Source organism: Nomascus leucogenys, chromosome 11 (genome assembly GCF_006542625.1).
Source record: "Nomascus leucogenys isolate Asia chromosome 11, Asia_NLE_v1, whole genome shotgun sequence".
Classification (NCBI taxonomy): Eukaryota; Metazoa; Chordata; class Mammalia; order Primates; family Hylobatidae; genus Nomascus; species Nomascus leucogenys.
The window spans coordinates 104417567-104437000 of record NC_044391.1 but is presented as its reverse complement, the minus strand read 5'-3'; the positions used below and the strand labels follow the sequence as shown (position 1 = coordinate 104437000).

General features: G+C 42.5%; 1 protein-coding gene across 2 annotated transcripts in view; it reads left to right on the top strand.

Moving 5' to 3' along the window:
- Positions 1-19434, top strand: part of MCF2L2 (MCF.2 cell line derived transforming sequence-like 2) — a 246979-nt gene that overhangs the window by 196075 nt on the left and 31470 nt on the right. For both annotated transcript variants that reach the window (XM_003256530.4, XM_030822875.1), the window contains 5 exons: positions 356-425; positions 4529-4621; positions 5299-5391; positions 9010-9078; positions 12652-12777. In XM_003256530.4, the coding sequence (XP_003256578.3) occupies positions 356-425; positions 4529-4621; positions 5299-5391; positions 9010-9078; positions 12652-12777 (451 nt within the window). The remainder of the gene's footprint in view (positions 1-355; positions 426-4528; positions 4622-5298; positions 5392-9009; positions 9079-12651; positions 12778-19434) is intronic.

Genomic DNA, 19434 nt, shown 5'->3' with positions numbered 1-19434 from the left:
GCACAGCTGTGTTCTGATAATTGGAGATGATCCTGACCTCCTGTGTCTTCTGAGTAGTTCTCATTTCTCCTCTCTTTCTCAACTAGTTCTTCTCATTCTCTTTCTTATTTTTCTTTTTGTGAACCTAAGGCAACAGATCAAACAACTTAAAGTTGTGAGTGATTTCAGGGTAATTGTAGTAATACCTCAGAATACAGCTTTTTTTTCTGAATCAATGTGTAGGAGATAAGAACAAGAAGGCCTGGAGAACATTTTTCTAGGCACCTCTTGAAACCTTATGTGATTGTACTTAAAAAATTAATTATCTACATGTCAAAATCAAAACATTATTACTTGTATGCTTTTATTTTTCTAGGACTTTTCTAAAAGAGTTGGAAAAGTGTGCTGAGAACCCTGAACTTCTGGCACATTGCTTTCTCAAGAGAGTAAGTCTGTACTCCCAGTAAATAATCATGTTAAAGTCAGCCCTTACTTTTCTGTGTTAAGTGACAAGGACAAATGGAAACACCAATGGTCTAAAAACATATCTGCTTCCCCCAGGCTCCAAGCTTTACTGAAGTATAATTGGCAAATAAAAATTGCATATATTCAAATTATGCAACATGATGGTTTGATATACTTACACCCTGTGAAATGATTACCGCAGTCAAGTTAATGAATACATTCATTACCATTGTGTGTGTGTGTGTGTGTGTGTGTGTGTGTGTGTGTGTGTGTATAATCCAAAAAAGTTGAGCTCATTGAAGTAGAAGGGTGGTTGCCAGGGGTTGGAGTCTAGAGGAAGTAGGGAGATGTTGGTCAAACTTGCAGTTATGAGATGAGTAAGTTCTGGAAATATAGTGCACAGCATGGCGACTATCATGGAATAATACTGTACCATACACTTGAAATTTGCCAAGACAGTACATCTTGTATCTGCCCTTTGAATGGAAAACATGAGTTGGCCTCCCAGCTTTATCTGACTTTATCCAAGGTGAGAGTGAGTCCAATTTGACTGAGCTCACACTGATATGTGGAAGTAACCACCAGGCTGGCTTCCTGCAAAGCCCCATGAAATGGAAGGCTGGCCATCCATGGTCCCCAAAGCAGAGGATCCTCTTCTGAATGACTCAACTACGTTTTAAAACAAGAATCTTACAGTGAGGTTAGAGTCCCACAATAAAGCTTTACTAATGCTCTCAAGAGGAGAAGCATCAGTGTTAAACTAAAAATCTCAGGAAATACATTTTATTTCCATTCTATTTTTTATGACATAGAGGATGATTAGAAAATTTTTAATCTACAGCTTCCTGTAGGCTTAGTACTCAATTTATGAACGTGTTGGCCTACAACATTATACCTCCAACTACCCTGTCTTCCCACCTCCCAGACTTCTTCCCTCTTTCCCTGTTTCTCCACCCTGTTTTAGGCAACAAATAGGCTGTATGGGCCAGTGGGAGCTGCCACAGAGAAATGTTTCACCCAACATCAATCCCCACCAGGTGCTTTCTAGGACGCGACCATGGAGATGATCTGACCCCCCGTGCCTTCCAAATAGTTCTCATTTCTCCTCTCTTTCTCAACTAGTCCTTCTCATTCTCTTTCTTATTTTTCTTTTTGTGAGCCCAAGGCAACAGATCAAACAACTTAAAGTTGTAAGCAACTCATATTATGACTGAGGCTAAGAGCAATGCTTATGATAACTGGAAGCAAACAAAGCCTCCAGATTTCAAGATATTTGACATTAATGGAGAGAAGGAATCTTCAATGCTCAGATCCCTTTGGTGGCCCCATATGGCTTTCCATGTCAACTCATCATAGGCTTTGCATCAAAGCACCAGAATTCAACATACACTGAAAACTATTTTATACTCATTCTGATTCATTAATTTTTTTGAACTCTTACATTATTAGTGCTTTATATACTATTTTGAGTTTTTGCACTTATCAAACCACTAATGTGAAATCTAGTTTCAGAGATTAGAAGTATTTTATGGTTGTGTATGTCATTACTGCAAAGATTATTTAAATTGCTCAATGAGAAATGGGCAAAGTTCCTGTGGGAAAGTGTATATTATCAAATTGTTCAATATGAGGAAATTGTCAGAGAATTGTTAACTAAATACCTTTTCTGAATTCCTCTCCTAAACTGTAAAGTTTTACAAAGTTTTTTATAGCGCCCCGCCATGTTGGGAGGAACACTGTAAATCATTAACCCAGACAGAAAACACTGACTTAGCCCTATATGATTTATGATGTTAGAGACAAAATACAAGTAGTACTTTTTTTTTTCTTGAGATGGAGTCTCGCTCTGTCACCCAGGCTGGAGTGCTATGGCGCGATCTCGGCTCACTGCAACCTCCGACTCCCTGGTTCAAGTGATTCTCCTTCCTCACCCTCCCTCGTAGCTGGGATTACAGGCATGTGCCACCATGCCCGGCTAATTTTTGTATTTTTAGTAGAGACGAGGTTTCATCATGTTGGCCAGGATGGTCTCCATCTCCTAACCTTGTGATCCACCCTCCTCGGCCTTCCAAGATAATGAATTTTGAAATAGTCTTCTGACCAAGTGTTTTAATCAGCCTCTTTAGCCTGTATCTTCTGAAACAATTCTCCTCCAGAGACCATGTTCTATATAGAATAATATTTGTCCATAGTGTACTGTGGGTTCCAAGTGCTCTGAGATCTCACATGGTAAAATGGAAAGAGCACTGGAATGGGTGCTCACACTGATATGTGGGAGTAACTGGTAAGTCAGGAAACATGATTTATCATGTTGGTCAAGCCACTTGCTATCTGCCTGACCTCCAATAAATAACTTAAACCTTTGGAATCTCACTTTCCTCCTCCACACAACAGGCTAATAGTACCAATATATTCAGTTGTTGTGGGAAACAAAGTAATGCATGCAGAGGATTCTACAAAGTAAAAAGTGCTTTGACAATAGCCACCATTTTTTGAGTACTCTATCCATTGGGCATTTGTTGAGAGGTTTCTATACATCATCTCATTTAATCTCACAACAGTCACAGGAGTTGACTACTGTTATGGGCCCACTTGACAGATGAGGAAACTGAAGTCTAGGAAGGTTAGGTAGCTTACTTTAGGCCATATAATTTGTATTTGACAAAGCCAAGAACTGAACCTGGACCATCCGCCACCAGAGCCCCGCAGTCTTAATCCATAAGCAATTATGTATTCTTGTGTGAATATAAGTTTCTGGTAGCAATTTTATAGCCTCTTGATTCATTCTATAAGGAGATTAGGAGAATTGGGCACTTTTGTGTGTTGCTGGTTAGTGGACAACCTTTCTCTGAGGAATTTTGGACTGTTAGCCTTTAGAAGAGCAATTTAGGTCAATACTATATTTTTAAGCTCTGAGTTATTATTCTAGCTCCTTAACCAGTCTGAACATTTTTCAAGGGCAATCTGTCTTAAATGTGTGTGTCATTTTTTTCCTGGAGGGAATAGCAAAGGACGGTTGCTGTAGTTCTTATGCTGAAATGACCACTTACAACCTATTGGGAGAAAGAAAGAGCTACAGAAATGGAAGTCATCCACTATAGCAATGTATTTGGGAGTAGAATAGGCATCATTGAAGCTGCAAGGGAAGAAATCATCTGTGTTGACAGGAAGGAAATCCAGAGTTGGGCTGAGCAGGAGGACAGGGTCACAGACTTCTGCAAGGAGGTGGCTTCATGGGCTTCTCCACCGGAGTGGCATGAGGTCTGTGGCCAGCACAGCCGCTGTGGGCCAGGCTCCCTGATAGAGTGTGTGAAGCTGGCAAGCTGACTCCAGAGGCTTGGAGTGTGCTTTCTCTCCAGGATATTGGCAGATGTGTGCCCACCTCTCAGCGTCTTTGATACCACGAGAATACAGGTTGAACAGCACGTTGAGTCCTCCTTGCTCTCTAGCTCCAAAACAGTCACATAACATTTCCTGTCTCAGAGTCTTGTGCTGCAGGTTGAAAGTGATGTTTGAGGCGGAGCCTGTCACTTTGAGGGTTGCCCAAATGACTGAGCTCCATATTGGTTGCCCGATATACCACATCTCCCCTCTGGCATGTTTCCATCTTTTGGTGGTTTTTTGGGCTTCTTTGCAGGGTTGGTGTCATCATGACCACAAGGAGAGAGTGGGGAGAGAAGAGAGGGGGACCATCAAACACCAGCCTCTTTTCTGTCAGTTTTACTACTCATTGCAGACCTGTTGTGGGGAGATGTCGATGTCCTGGACAAAGGGCAGGAAAAGAATGATAAAGATAAAAACCAATTCCTGTTTGTGAGTCTACTTACGTATTTACCAATAGCCCTTGTAGATGATCCCAGAGCACTCTGTGCCTACCTATGTCTGGTAGTTATGGTTGTTTAAAGCCTTCTGTTTATCTCTCCATCACACACGCCCCCCAACATAAGATTACTTACTGTGCACCCCCAGTTCCTTACTTATTAGAGTATTCTGGCTTGTTGAATGAATGAATAAACTGTATTATCCTGTCCACTTACTGAAAAATGCTACCTGATTAATTTGTTCTAATTTTTTTCCCACATAGAAAGAAGATCTTCAGATATATTTTAAATACCATAAGAATCTGCCCCGAGCTAAGGCAATCTGGCAAGAGTGTCAAGACTGCGCCTACTTTGGGGTAATGTTGAGAAGACAAACTTGTTCCTGGAAAATGTTTCTATGCATCAAGTTGTTAAAGAAATCGAAAGTGGGACTAGGGAGAGGAATTTGGCTTTGGGATTTATGTTTATTTGAAGTGTCCCATACTTTGAAATTACACATGAAAAGTTTCGACACAGCGTTTGGTCTCTATGGGATAGGCCTGTGAGGAGCACCTATATCTGGTGAGAAAACCAGTGTCTTCTTCTAGGATGGGTTTTAAAGATGAAACTAAGTCAAAAATGTCACACTTTGGGCTCCCTGGAATGATATTTACAAACTATCTGTATCCTTCAGGCTCCAAATGGCCTGAATAGACTCTGGCGGCCCCCAACTTGAAGACAGGCAGCCTCCTTCTCAGAAGGACTTGAAATGCCCCACTGTCTTCTAGTGAACTTGCTTTCTAAAAGAAATAAATGGTTCTGCTTCCCTAGATGCCTGTAAAAATGTTAGCCAAACCGTCCTCTTTCCTCTTTGTCTTATTTCACACACTGTTCCTAGGGGACAGAACAAGCCCACAGCCTTATGGAGCTGCTCGACACAGCTGCCCCTGTTGTCCAGGAAAAGCAATTTTGTGTTTTGTACCTAAGCACTGCCACTTTTGTTCTGTGTGTGTTGTTCGTTTTGCTTTATGTTGTTTCTATTTGGCTTTTAAAGGTATGCCAGCGCCAACTGGATCACAATCTCCCTCTTTTTAAGTATCTTAAAGGACCAAGCCAGAGACTTATAAAATACCAGATGCTGTTGAAGGTAAAATCAATGAGACAGTGCTTTTCCTTGGTGGGAAACCAGACACCTGCACTGTGGTGCCCATGTCGCTATACATGTAGAGCTGTGCCTTGGTCTTCTAAGGCTGAAGATATGTCTATCCTGCAGGTTTTTTCTTTCCTCCAACTCTAAATCAGCCCTCTTCAATGTGGAGTAAGACCAAAGAATCATAGAGTTGGAGGGCACCTGAGGGCCTCACTAGTCCAATGTCTAGCTCAGGGCACGAATTACTAAGGAGCCTGGCTTAGGGGAGGAGAGCTCTTTGGGAGCGAGACTGTGATTTTCCCCAAAGTTACTGTTTTATGGGCATTTTAACTTGTGGAAGGGAGAAGACAAAACTGAAGCCTTCTCTCCCTTTGCAGCACTGACTTCCATTCTTAGATTTAGGATCTTACCCTGAGAGCAGCCTAACAGAATGAACTTTGCTATATCTGAACCCTGAACCCCTAAGTAGTTTTCTCTCTCTCTCTCTCTGACCTTTACCCCTCCTTAGTGATAAGTCATTGACACTAGCACATCTGCAGGCAAGCATTCTCAGACACCCCAAACAGGATATGAGGGCTTATCGTGGCTAGTTTTCTCTGTGTGAGCTTGAGAGAAAGGTTTGGGCCACCATGATAAGTTGTCTGTTGAATTAACCTGTATAAGGCATTTAGGTAGCTCTTGCCCAGCGGCCACTTTTTTTTTTTTTTTTTTTTTTTTTGAGACGGAGTCTCGCTGTGTCCCCCAGGTTGGAGTGCAGTGGCGCGATCTCAGCTCACTGCAAGCTCCGCCTCCTGGGTTCACGCCATTCTCCCGCCTCAACCTCCCGAGTAGCTGGGACTACAGGCGCCCGCCACTATGCCCGGCTAATTTTTTTGTATTTTTAGTAGAAACGGGGTTTCACCGTGTTAGCCAAGATGGTCTCGATCTCCTGACCTCGTGATCCGCCCGTCTCGGCCTCCCAAAGTGCTGGAATTACAGGCGTGAGCCACCGCGCCCGGCCCATTATTTCTTAATAAAAAAACAAACAAACAAAAACAAGCACTTCCTGTTTACTGGGTACTTCCCCACATGTATTTCTTTCTTTCTTTTTTTTCTTTCTTTTTTTTTTGAGACAGAGTGAGACTCTGCCCAGGCTGGAGTGCAATGGCGCGATCTCAGCTCACTGCAACCTCTGCCTCCCAGGTTCAAGCAATACTCCTGCCTCAGCCTCCCAAGTAGCTGGGATTACAGGTGCACGCCACCATGCCTGGCTAACTTTTGTATTTTTAGTAGAGATGGGGTTTCACCGTGTTGGCCAGGCTGGTCTTGAACTCCTGACCTCGTGATTCGCCCACCTCAGCCTCCCAAAGTGCTGGGATTCCAGTATTTCTTGTTTAATCTCCACAATCAGACATACCAGCCATGCTCTGGACTGTGAAGAAACTGAGGCTCAGCAAGGTTAAGCTCATTGCCCAACAGTCTCCCCTCAGAAAAAGTTACCCCTTGCCGGCCAGACATGATGACACACACCTGTAGTCCCAGCTACTCAGGAGATGGAGGCAGGAGCATCCCTTCAGTCCAGGAGTTCAAGGCTAGCCTGGGCAACATAGCAAGACCTCATCTGTAAAAATAATTTGAAAAACTTTTTTTCAAAGTTACTCCTTTCAAGCTTTCCATTAGCAGTTTCAGCCTCGGTGTACTCTGCCATTTGTCAGTTATGAGACCTTGACCTCTTGGGCCTTAGTTTTCCTCTATGTAAAATGAGGGTACTAGAACCTCCTCCATAAGATCGTTATGAAGCAGATGATTAGCACATGCGGAGGGCTTGGCACAGCCCAGGAAGCTCTGCATGATGCGTAGCTGTTATCTTAGACATTGAGCTGTCACACCACCATATAAATGAGGATAATGATCTGCTTCCTTCAGCGAGCAGCACCTCGGAGCATGTTTGATCCAGCACTCACTCAGGGCCTCATGCTCCCCTGCATGTCCCATTGTCACTGTCATTCCTATTCTAGAAGTCCAACCTCTGGGCCCAGTGAGGAGTGCGCAGGACGTAAGTCATGGTCCTCCCTCCCTCAGCCTAGGCTCCAGCTTTCCCATAGAGGTGACATTTACACAGGAGCTAGGTTCGGTACCGATGCAGAGGGCTGTGGGGCATCGTCACTGGAAACACAGACTCAAGAGTTTAACAACCTGGGTCTGAATCCAGGCTCTGACCCTTCCAGGCTGCGTGAACTCAGGCAAGTTATTTAACCACTCTCAGCCTCAGATTTCTTACCTGTAGAAATAAGATAATAATAGTACTTTCCTGGTATGCTTGTTGCGAGCATTAAATGAGATAATACAGGTTAAAAGGACTTAGAAGGTTTTGTTAGTTGCCTTTCACTGAAGAAACAAGAGATAGAATTACTATAAAATATTTTGCGGGGGGGTCTGTGAGGAGCCGTGGGAGCTACCCAAGGCAGACCAGAGCAGCGTCCCCACAGCTAAGCTTGCTGGTGCCTGTGTAACCAGCTCAGGCCATTACGTGCCTGCAAGGAAAGGAACGACCTTGTAGTCCTATCTAGGACCTTCTCCATCCCCAGGGGCGGAGCTTATTTTGCATCTCGCACACACGTGCTGGATTGAAAGAGCATGAATGTTGGAATGATTGCCTCATGCTTTAGAAAGGATCATGGGATCTTGGGGAGAGGGTGATGAGTGATAGTTTATACCATTAAAGAAAGACTCATGAAACATTGGGGAAAATGTGAACAAAATATGTAACAGATGATCAGTATGCTTAATGAATCGAGCTGTTGGAAATTATAATAAAAAGATGCACAAAGGACATAGCAATTTGCAAAAGAATAAACACTGGTAGCAAACATTTTTTTAAAAAAGTTCTACACCTCTAGTTATCTAAGGAAGTCAAATTAAAACAACAGTGAGGTAGGATTTCTCTCTTCATTCAACTGGTAAAGATTTTTGATTAAATGGTACTACCCCTTGTAGGCTAGGGGCTGGTGAGACAGGCTTTCATATATAGCTGGCAGGGACACAGTCCCCTGAAGAACTTGGAAATATGCCTCAAAACTCTTAACATTTACAATTCCACTCTAGGAATTTAGCTTTAAGAAAAATGCATAAAAGTTATTTTCATTATTATAGTAAAAAATATTGTTGAACCTAAATGTTTAATGATAAGGGGGACTATAATTCGAGTATGGCTTATCCGTAAGATACAACACTCTACCACAATCAAAGCCCATGTTTTAAAAATATATAATATCATGGGAAAATATTCACGAGATATTGTTGAATGAGAAAAATGGTTTATCTGTAAGATATAACACTCTACCACAATCAAAGCCCATATTTTAGAAAAACATAATATCATGGGAAAATATTCATGAGATATTGTTGAATGAGAAAAAGCAGTCTACAAAATAGTGTGTACAATATGATTCTAGGTTTGTGGAAAGAACCCCGTGCCAAATACATCATTTATTCTTTCCCTCTTACACATTTACACACGTTCTCAGTCAGCTTAGCATTGGTGGCAGATAGTTTGCACAGTAGATTTTGTTGACAATCTACATTTTGATGGAAATCTACATTTTAATTTTCAACAAGACTTTTGGGTTAACGCAGGGTCTGCTGGATTTCAAGTCTCCTGAAGATATGGAGATAGACCCAGCTGAACTAGGAGGCTCGGCTAAGGTACTCAATATTAAATATTACATTTTGTATAACTAACTATTAATGGTGTTTGTCTATGGGTTGGAGGATTTGTAGCAATTTTACTTGGTGGTCTTTATTATCTAGATTTTCTAAAATAGTATGTATCCTATAACTCATAGGTAAGAAAAAAAAAACAAAAAAATTAAAGGCAATTTTGAAATAGGGATTTGCAGCCCAAAGGGAAGTGGTAATATATTTTCTTCCTTCCACATTGTTTTTTTTTTTTTTTTTAGACAGAATCTCACTCTGTTGCCCAGGCTAGAGTGCAATGGTGCAATCTTGGCTCACTGCAACTTCCGCCTCCGGGGTTTAAACAATTCTCCTGCCTCAGCCTCCCAAGTAGCTGGGATTACAGGTGCCCGCCACCATGCCCAGCTAAATTTTTTATTTTTAGTAGAGACGGGGTTTCGCCATGTTGGCCAGGCTGGTCTCGAACTCCTGACCTCAGATGATCCACCCGCCTTGGCCTCCCAAAGTGCTGGGATTACAGGCGTGAGCCACTGCACCCAGCCAAAAAAATTTTAATGGGAATGAAATTAAGCAAATACGTAAAATGCATGCATAAAAGACTAGAAGTAAATAAATATGATAAAATGTCTGCTGTGGCTTTCCTGAATGGTAGGATTATGTTTTCTTCTTTGTACCTCTTAGTATATCTAATTTGTATATGTTATACCTTGTTCTCCTCTGTGTGTGTGTGTGCGTGTGTGTGAACTCTAAGAGTCTGCCAAAGTTCCCTTAGAAGAAATGGTGACCGTGATGACACCAGGTTAGGAAGAAATCTGTGGTTTAGCAGTGCGGTTTCTTTTCCCTTCCCTATAGAATATTCTGGTTTTAGCAAGAAACACTTGAGACATGTCTCATGGGGCAGTCATTTGCATGCCCTTTCTGCTCAGAATGGATGACAAGGACCCGTTGAAAACAGAAGCAGCTCAGGACACAGGTCATATTTTTACAGCCTGGAGCAAGAGGAGCTAGCCCTAGTTAGAGGAGTTTAATAATGTTTTTAAGGATTTTTCTGAACCCTGCATTATACAGTTCAGAACCCTAGCCACCTTGTGTTTTGTGAAGGAGGGTTAGCGGAAGGAAGGGGGATAGGAGCAGGTGAGGATCTGAAAGGAAACTGAGCATTCAGTGTTTGGTAAGGAGGAAGATGCCCGGTATAAGAATTAAAAAACATTTTTTTTTTTTAATTTTTTTGAGACAGAGTCTCGTTCTGTCACCCAGGCTGGAGTGCAATGGCAGGGTCTCGGCTCACTATAACCTCCGCTTCCCGGGTTCAAGCTATTATCCTGCCTCAGCCTCCTGAGTAGCTGGGATTACAGGCACCTGCCACCATGCCAGGCTAATTTTTGTATTTTTAGTAGAGATGGGGTTTCACCACGTTGGCCAGGCTGGTCTCGATCTCACGACCTCATGATCCGCCCTCCTCGGCCTCCCAAAGTGCTGGGATTACAGTGAGCCACTGCGCCCTGCCAAGAACTCTTAATCCCTTATTGATGATGTTAAAATAAATTCAGGGGAGAGTCTGTTTCTTTTACCAGGAAGTGAAGCTTCTTTATTATGAATGAGAAGCTACGAATCCATGATACGTTTTTCAGAGGCAGCAGCATGATCTGTTCCATTCATCAGCCCTGTCACTCATGTCTCTCATCCAAAGATGCAAATACCCAGTGCTTCCGCACAGATTAAGAAAATATTAAACCCTGTGACTACATTGTGCTGTAGAGACAAAAAGAGTCAGGGCTAGATGGGGAGCAGCAAAGGGGCTAGCTGTTCTTCATTGTAGAAATTGAGATGTTAAAAAAATACATTGAATAAACCAAAATTTTTTTATGTGTATTTACCAGGTAACAGATAAATACAGCATGTAGGTAGCAGGGAGATAAAATACCGCAAGCCCATGCAAAAGCCTTTAGAGCTGAAACAATCATCCCAATCACATCCTAAATGTCACTGTGGTTGTAATTGGAACATTGGTCTCTTTAATTAGTTACTGCTTTTCTGCTGAATGCTGAGTTTCTGTGTTTGGGAGGTGCAGAGCACCGGCTTATCTCTTTGGCATCTTTAATGGTGGTGCAATGTGGGGAGGGCCAGGGACAAGTGGAGGAAGGAAGGACAGAGTTGGGGGAGATTCAGTGTGCAAATATGATGTTATGGCTTTTACATGTAAATCATTAGTAAATTTCCACATAGCAGCCTCTATGGAGTTCTTTGTCTGTATAGGAGTTTAAAAATGTCCTCCTCTGGGATGATTTTAAGTATAATTTTTCCCATAGGAATAAGGCTTTCACATTAAATATAGGAATATGATACTCAGATTGTATTCTTTTCCTTTTTCTTTTTTCTTTTTTTGTGAGACAAGGTCTCACTTTGTTGCCCAGGCTGGAGTGTAGTGGTGCAATCTTGGCTCACTGCAAACTCCACCTCCCAGGTTCAAGCGATTCTCCTGCCTCAGCCTCCTGAATAGCTGGGATTACGGGCACGCACCACCACACCCAGCTACTTTTTTTTTTTTTTTTTTTTTTTTTTTTTGAGACAGGGTTTAGCTCTTGTTATCCAGGCTGGAGTAAAATGGCGCAATCTGGGCTCACTGCAACCTCCACCTCCTGGGTTCAAGGAGTTCTCCTGCCTCCCAAGTAGCTGGGATTACAGGCACCTGCCACCACACTAAGCTAATTTTTGTATTTTTAGTAGAGATGGGGTTTCACCATGTTGGCCAGGCTGAGCTCAAACTCCTGACCTCAAGTGCTCTGCCTGTCTCAGCCTCCCAAAGTGCTGAGATTACAAGCATGAGCCACCCGCCAGCCATATGGTATTTTTTTTTTCAGTAGGCCCCAGGGAATAGGGATATAAAAGAGAGATAAGCCTATTTAAAAGGAGCTAGGTTTTTCCATGCTTTAAAAAAGCTGAATTCTGGCCAGGCATAGTGGCTCACGCCTGTAATCCCAGCACTTTGGGAGGCCGAGGTGGGCGGATCACCTGAGGTTAGGAGTTCGAGACCAGCCTGGTCAACATGGCGAAACCCCATCTCTACTAAAAATACAAAAATTAGCCAGGCGTGGTGGTGCGCACCTGTAATCCCAGCTACTCTGGAGGCTGAGACAGGAGAATTGCTTGAACCTAGGAGGCAGAGGTTGCAGTGAGCCAAAATTGTGCCTCTGCACTCCAGCCTGGGTGACAGAGTGAAACTCTCTCTCTCAAAAAAAAAAAAAAAAAAAAAAAAATATATATATATATATATATATATATATATATAGCTGAATTCTATATGTTTCTTATGTAGCAGGAGTATAATTTCCATGATTTATGAACTTCATTCTTCACTAGTACAATGCACAGAAGTATATGATTTTGCTTGACTCTATATCATATACCTAAATCAGCAAGCATCTTTAGCCACCATGCTTTGGGAGCAGGGAGACAGATCAATATCCACCCTTCTCAGTCAGGGTTGGCTGGATCCCTGGCTCCTCATCTCTGTCTTGTTTTCCTTCTTCACTTTGCAGGTGGTATACTTTTGATTTCCAACAAGGCATTTGTTTTCCACAGGACAGGCCAAAGAGAACCAAGGATTCAGCATTCTCAGCTGAACTACAACAAGCTTTGGCAGTGATAGAGGATTTGATCAAGTCCTGTGAGTTGGCTGTGGACCTAGCAGCAGTGACTGAATGTCCGGTATGTTCCATAGTAGTGTTAGAGCATCTCACACAAAAGGCAGGTGCAATACTACACAGCGAGGAGGGGCTGTGGCAAAGTCAGAGACATCGTCTATGGTAAAGGAATTCGACTCTGAGGAAAGTCACCTAAATCGCTCAGTAAACCCGTGCTATCAGATTCCAAGCAGTCCCTTGGCATCGTCAGGAATCTTAGATTTATTCCTCAGGGTTCTGAATGTGGGACTGACCCACTGTCTGGACAAACCAGAAAGTCAAGGGCCAGAACATATATGGGCAGAGGAAAAGTCCTGAGGAGCAATTTATTTTCTAACTCGTGGCATTATTAAAATAGTAAAAGATTTGTCTTCTTGTTTCAGAGTTTCTCTAAGAAAAGTATTTTGGAAACAGGTCCTATATTCTTGCCCCAATTTTGTATCACAGATCCCAGAAGAGGCCCCAAAAGTATATAGTGTACATGCATTAATCCAAATAGTCTAAAGAAAACCCAAGAGATGCATTTAGAGGCCAATGCTGGGGAGTTGAGCTCCAGCATCAGTGTTAATCTGGAGCAGGCTGGTCCCAGGCATTCCAGGCAAAACATCCCCTATAACTGTATAATCTCTTTGAGACTGGAGCATAGTTAATATTCGACTTGTTTTGTTTTTTACTTTGAAGTACTCTAGATTATGATTCAGATGTATTTGTTTTATTTCACTGTCATAATAATAAATTACCGTAAGCTTGGTGGCTTAGGGCAGCACAAATTCATTATTATTATTATTTTGAAGTTCCAGGGTCAGAAGTTCAACAGTCTTATGGGCTAAAATCAAGGTGTTTCCTTTCCTTTTTGGAGACTAGCATCCGTCCCCTTGAGTTTTCCAGCTTAAAAAGGCCACCCACGCTCCATGGCTCATGGCTTCATAGCCAGCGATGGCAGGTTGAGTTCTTCTTCTTCTTTTTTTTTTTTTTTGAGACAGAGTCTTGCTCTGTCGCCCAGGCTGGAATGCAATGGCGCAATCTTGGCTCACTGCAACCTCTGCCCCCCAGGTTCAAGTGATTCTCATGCCCCAGCCTCCTAGGTAGCTGGGATTACAGGTGCTTGCCACTACACCCAGCTAATTTTTTTTTTTTTTTTTTTTTTTTTTTTTTTTTTTTTTGTATTTTTAGTAGAGTCGGGACTTCTCCATGTTGGTCAGGCTGGTCTCGGACTCCTGACCTCGTGATCCCGTCTCCGCCTCCCAAAGTGCTGGGATTACAGGTGAGAGCCACTGTGCCCGGCCAAGTTCTTCTTATATCACATCACTGTGACCCCCTCTTCTGCTTTTTTGTCACTTGTGATTATATTATACTTTTTCCTTCTCTGTTTTTTTTCTTTTCATTTTTATCTGGTTTTGAACATACCATGTATTGAGAGGTCTTGGTAGAGGAAATGACTTTTCTTTCCTTGTCATAAATCAAACCATAAAAGTTATTAAGGTCCGAAAAATGAGATATTTTTACTTCCCACACTGGTATTTCTTGGGCCTGGATCTCAGAAACTTAGCCCCACGGGGTTTGCTGTGATCCCAGCCATGATGCTGTTACTGTCCCCTGGGACTCCAAGGTGTCGCTGTGGATGACTGATGCATGATTCAAGAGGATATGCATAAACTGCAGTGTAGGGTTAGGGTGTGTGTAAGGATCATTTTCTTGGTAATAATTCTTTCTTCGGCTGAGGAAAGTCAAGGGAACAATTTGTTAGGTCAATTCGGGGCATCTTTCTGTTCCTTTTTAAATCTTGAATCACGTGTTAGCCATCCCTATTAAATTTCATTTCCCTGAATCTAATGAATGTCCTGGAAACAATACACAGGGCAGGAAACAGTGTAAATAACATGGGAGGAGGAGGCTGTGAGAAAAGAATGGTTAAAACATGAGGAAATAACATTCTGCCCTAATTTCATTCCAAGCCAGTTTGCATGCAAATAGGATGAACCAGCTTACAGAATTTGGAGATTTTACACGCAAAAAGCAAAGGACCTTTTTTGACCATGTGTCCTCAGAATTGTGCCTTTGTGAGATGCTTTTTGGTACCTTTTCTGCTAAGACTTAACTTACTTTTACATCTAATACATTAGCTAATTTCTCCTGACAGTTTTGTATAATCCTGTTGAATTATGGAGGAGTAGATTGGAATTTTCAACCTTCTGATTCAAAAGATGATCCATGGAAAGAAGAGTTAATTCACTCAAGATTACATGGCTGTCTGCTTGGACTATTTCTTGTTCATTCCCTATCCAGGGTGCTATTCCACTCTTTATCTGTTTCTGATTAGAGATGACAAACAACTACCTCTAACTCAGCTCAAATGATTCTGAGATTCTTTGTCTCCATTTTGTAGAGTTTTATTACAGGTGTTTATAATCACATGCTATATGCATGGCTGAATCCAGAGTTTGACCTCTTAGTTTCTCTGCTTGAAATTTAATATTAACCTGGTTTTATAAAGGAAAGAAATTGAATGTGATAATTAAATTATCACAATTAAACAACTGGAAAGCAACTAGAAAAAAATCCCTTCTGATATTTATATTTTCTCCTTTTTATGCGTACTTAATTAGTCCTCGGTCTAATTTAATCACAGAAGTTTAAAATTCTTTTCCAAACAAATTTGTTTTGTGGAACACTGAGATATAATTTACATCTATCCATTTGCAAAAAAAAAAAAAGTTTGTTTTTTTTTTTCCAAATCCAATGCATAATAGAGATGCATTTAAATTCTGACTTGCCAGGGAAAGTTGAATTTTAAAGATTGAATGAAACAGTCTTCCTTTTTGGAACAAATTTATATAAACCACTAAAGGATGTATTTGTATTGTAGGTTCATTGTGGGCTAGGGCCAGGATTTTATTTCTGTTTCAGTTTCCTCTTTCCTTACCACAGTGTTAGCTGCAGAGATAGGGCTGAGTAAATAATCCTGGTGACCTGGTGACCCAGGCAAAGTATCTTGTTCATTCCCCACCCCCCCACCCCCACACACAATACCTGTATCACAGGCGGTTGCTGGGAGTAAATGAGGATTAAATGATGGGTAAGGCACCAAGCACTGTGCCTGGTGCCCAGCAGATGCTGAATAAACAGCCCTAGTGGTAAGTTATATGGGGACCTGCTCAGGCTGGAAAGGAAGAAACCTCTTTGCCCCTGGCTATTGTAATCACAGGCTCCCACAGCTTCTGCTTTTCATTTCTGGACTCAGGCTCTGTGTGGACACATTTATACAGATGTTTCCTGCTTCTTTGTGCAATAAGTTTGTGACAGTCACATTAACTCTTACTACCAGGAATGGAAACATGGGCACCCAAAAGAAGCTCTTGCTGAGGCCAGCTTCCCTAGATTCACTCTCTCAGCCAGACTCTTCATTTGGCCAGTGTAGTCACATTTGAAATCCTTGTATCGGGGCTCTTACCTACAGAATGCCCAGGTATGAAAATGGTAGCATTTACTAATTGATTTTGCTATCACTTCTTGTACAGAGGAGGCCATCTAACTTATCTCTCACTCGTTTGAGGTAGCCCCTATGTTCCATCTCTGAGTTCACAACCATCAGGTTCTTCCACACACCATGTGACATGGCCACACTTCTTTGTTACTGGTGGAAAACAGTTGGGAGTATATTCGTTTCCTAGGGCTGATGTCACAAAGAACTGCAAACTACATGACTTAAAACAACAGAAATTTATTCTCTCGCAGTTTTGAAGGCTAGACGTCCAAAGTCAAAGTGAGAGCAGGCCCACGTTCCCTCTGAGGGCTCTCAGGAAGAATCCTTCCTTACCTCTTCCGAGCTTCTGGTGACTGCCGGCAATTCTTGGAGTTCCTTGGCTGACAGCTGTGCCACTCCAATTTCTGCCTCTGCCTTCGCATGGCTGTTCCTTCAGCGTGCGTCTCCATTTCTTTGTTTTCTTTTTTTATAAGGATACCAGTCATTGGATTTGGACCCATCCTAACCCAGGGCAACCCCATCTTAACCAATTATATCTGCAAAGACCCTCTTTCCGAATAAGGTCCTATTTTGAGGTTCTCATAGACGTGAGTTTTTGGGGGACACTATTCAACCCAGTACAGGGGCATTGCTGAATGAATTCCTTGGATAAATCAATATTCCCTCACAGTAATGAGTATTTTGCTTCCTGTCCCCTACTCCCAAGCACCACTAAATGCCAATAAATAAATAAATACTGGGAAACACGTATTTGACAGAGGTTGTGCAACGTGGTCTCTGACCTTTAGATCAATTACAGTCTAGTTGGAAAGAACAGGTACACATGACGGAAAAGCTCATTCTTGCTCCTGCTCAGGGAATGTCCCTGCAGCTTCCTGTTGGAGGCGGAGTAGCTCCACACAGCACACACCCTGATGACGGTGAACAGTGTATGTGCCTGCCCTTTGCCAGCACCATGTAGGGCATGTGCTCACCTGCTGGAGATTGGACCTTGGGCGTGGAGATGGGCAATCCCGTCATATGCGTGGTCCTGAGAACATTTGTGCAACATGACCCAGAGGATATGTGCCCATATGTTTCTGCCAGACTTGAAAGACCCAGCGACTCCCTCCAGTCACTTCCAGTGATAATGGGCTTACTGGAAAGCTGACCTACAGCGTCTCAAGAAGTCACGATGGCAAAGCCAGGCTCATGGAGATGGGAACTGAGCAAACTCAGGGTCCATAGCAGCTCTGGGGCCTGGGCCTGGGGAGGGAGCCGGGGTTCTTACCTGTGTGCCCTGCCTGTATGTGTCAAGTGCACCCACATGCCTGCTCGCCCCTCCTTTTACCACCTACTGACTGTTTTTTTCCCTTCCGTCAGTTTCTTCCTCTTCCTCATAATTTCTAATGACTCACCTTCTTCATAGTTGTTTCCTTCTCGTTTATTCCACTGCCTGCTTTCCCCTGAAGCATCTCACAGCCCCATCTCCTGCTGGTCACCACCTCCTCCTGTTTTCTTCAGTTCAGGGAGAGATCACATTGCCACCGCCCACCGCTGGCACATTGTTTTTATGCTGGGGGCCCTATGATCAGCTGCTGGTACCTCTCTGGATTCACATCCCCTGATTACTTGGCTATGAAGGTGCAGCAGCATGGCTGTGGATGGGGTGATAAGGAAAGTTCAGAGGTAATAAAGCACAAACCTTACTGCCTGAGGCTGCCTCTTCAGCATTTCTGGTTGGGGCTGTTTCCTCTACAACAGCCTTGCAGATGCCTTAACTCACGTCACCCCATCTTCTACAAGTCATTAGAGAGTGTACACCTCGACTTATTCCCCCTTCCCCCATCATCCTAGCCTCTTCTAGAATTACTTTGACAGCTGAGCCTCCACACTGACCAAATGTGTTCTTACGAGCAGCTTAACCTAAAACATGTTCCTCTTTCTATCACAGGGCGTGGTTGAGGATGTTGCTCAGTGACAACGTATCATTGGGAGAAATGTTTCTTATGTCTTAGTAGGAGTAGCTGTGCTTTTCCTGAACAACTGGTTTGTGTATGTCTTCAGACATCATAAATCATATCACTCACCATGTTTCCCTCTGTATTGCTATTAGAAAGTCAGAGCCAAGTCTACAGCAAGTTTAAATGTCTTTATTATATGCATTTTACGTATAACCTCTTCATCTTTTCTTTTATCTTCTACACCTTCTGGAACAGTTCATCTGATTTATTATCTTTATATTTAGGTATGGGGATCTCCCTATGTTGCCCAGGCTGACCTCAAACTCCGGGACTCAAGTGATCCTCCTGCCTCAGCCTCCCAAATAGTCGCCACTACAGGCAGGCGCCAAGCTCCCAACTTCTTTATTTTTTCTTCACCTTAATTCCCTCGGTTATTTTCTATCTGTCTATACTGTATATATTTCTGTAAGATGCGTCAAATGTTTAAAATGAGGTAGAGAGTGAATACATTGTAAGACAGAAACTACAAGTTTGAATATCCCTTAGCCAAAATGCTTGAGACCGAAAGTGTTTTGGACTTTATTTTTTTTTAGGGGAGGATTGGAATATTTGCATGCATACTGAGTTGTGTTGGGGATGGAACCCAAGTCTGAACATGAAATTCATTTATGTTTCATGTACACCTTATACACACAGACTGAAGGTAATTTTACATGTCTTAAATAATTTTGTGCATGAAGGCCAGGAGCAGTGGCTCATGCCTATAATCCCAGGCCGAGGCGGGCAGATCACCAGAGGTCAGGAATTTGAGACCAGCCTGGCCAGCATGCTGAAACCCTGGCTCTACTAAAAATACAAAAACTAGCCGGGCATGGTGATGCACGCCTGTAATCCCAGCTACTCGGGAGGCTGAGGTAGGAGAGTCCCTTGAACTCAGGAGACAGAGGTTGCAGTGAGCCAAGGTCGTGCCACTGCACTGCAGCCTGGGCAACAGAGCAAGACTCCGTCTCAAAAAAATAAATAAATAAAAAATAATTTTGTGCATGAAGCAAAATTTTGACTGTTTTGACTGCCACCCATCACATGTGGTCAGGTATGGAATTTTTCACCTCCAGTGTCATACTGGTTCTCAGAAAGTTCCAGATTTTGGAGGATTTCAGATTTTTTAAATTATGGATGCTCAACCTGTGCTGATAACATTTATTTATGCAGCAAATATTAAATATCTACTTCTACCAGTTGCCTTTACTAAAAC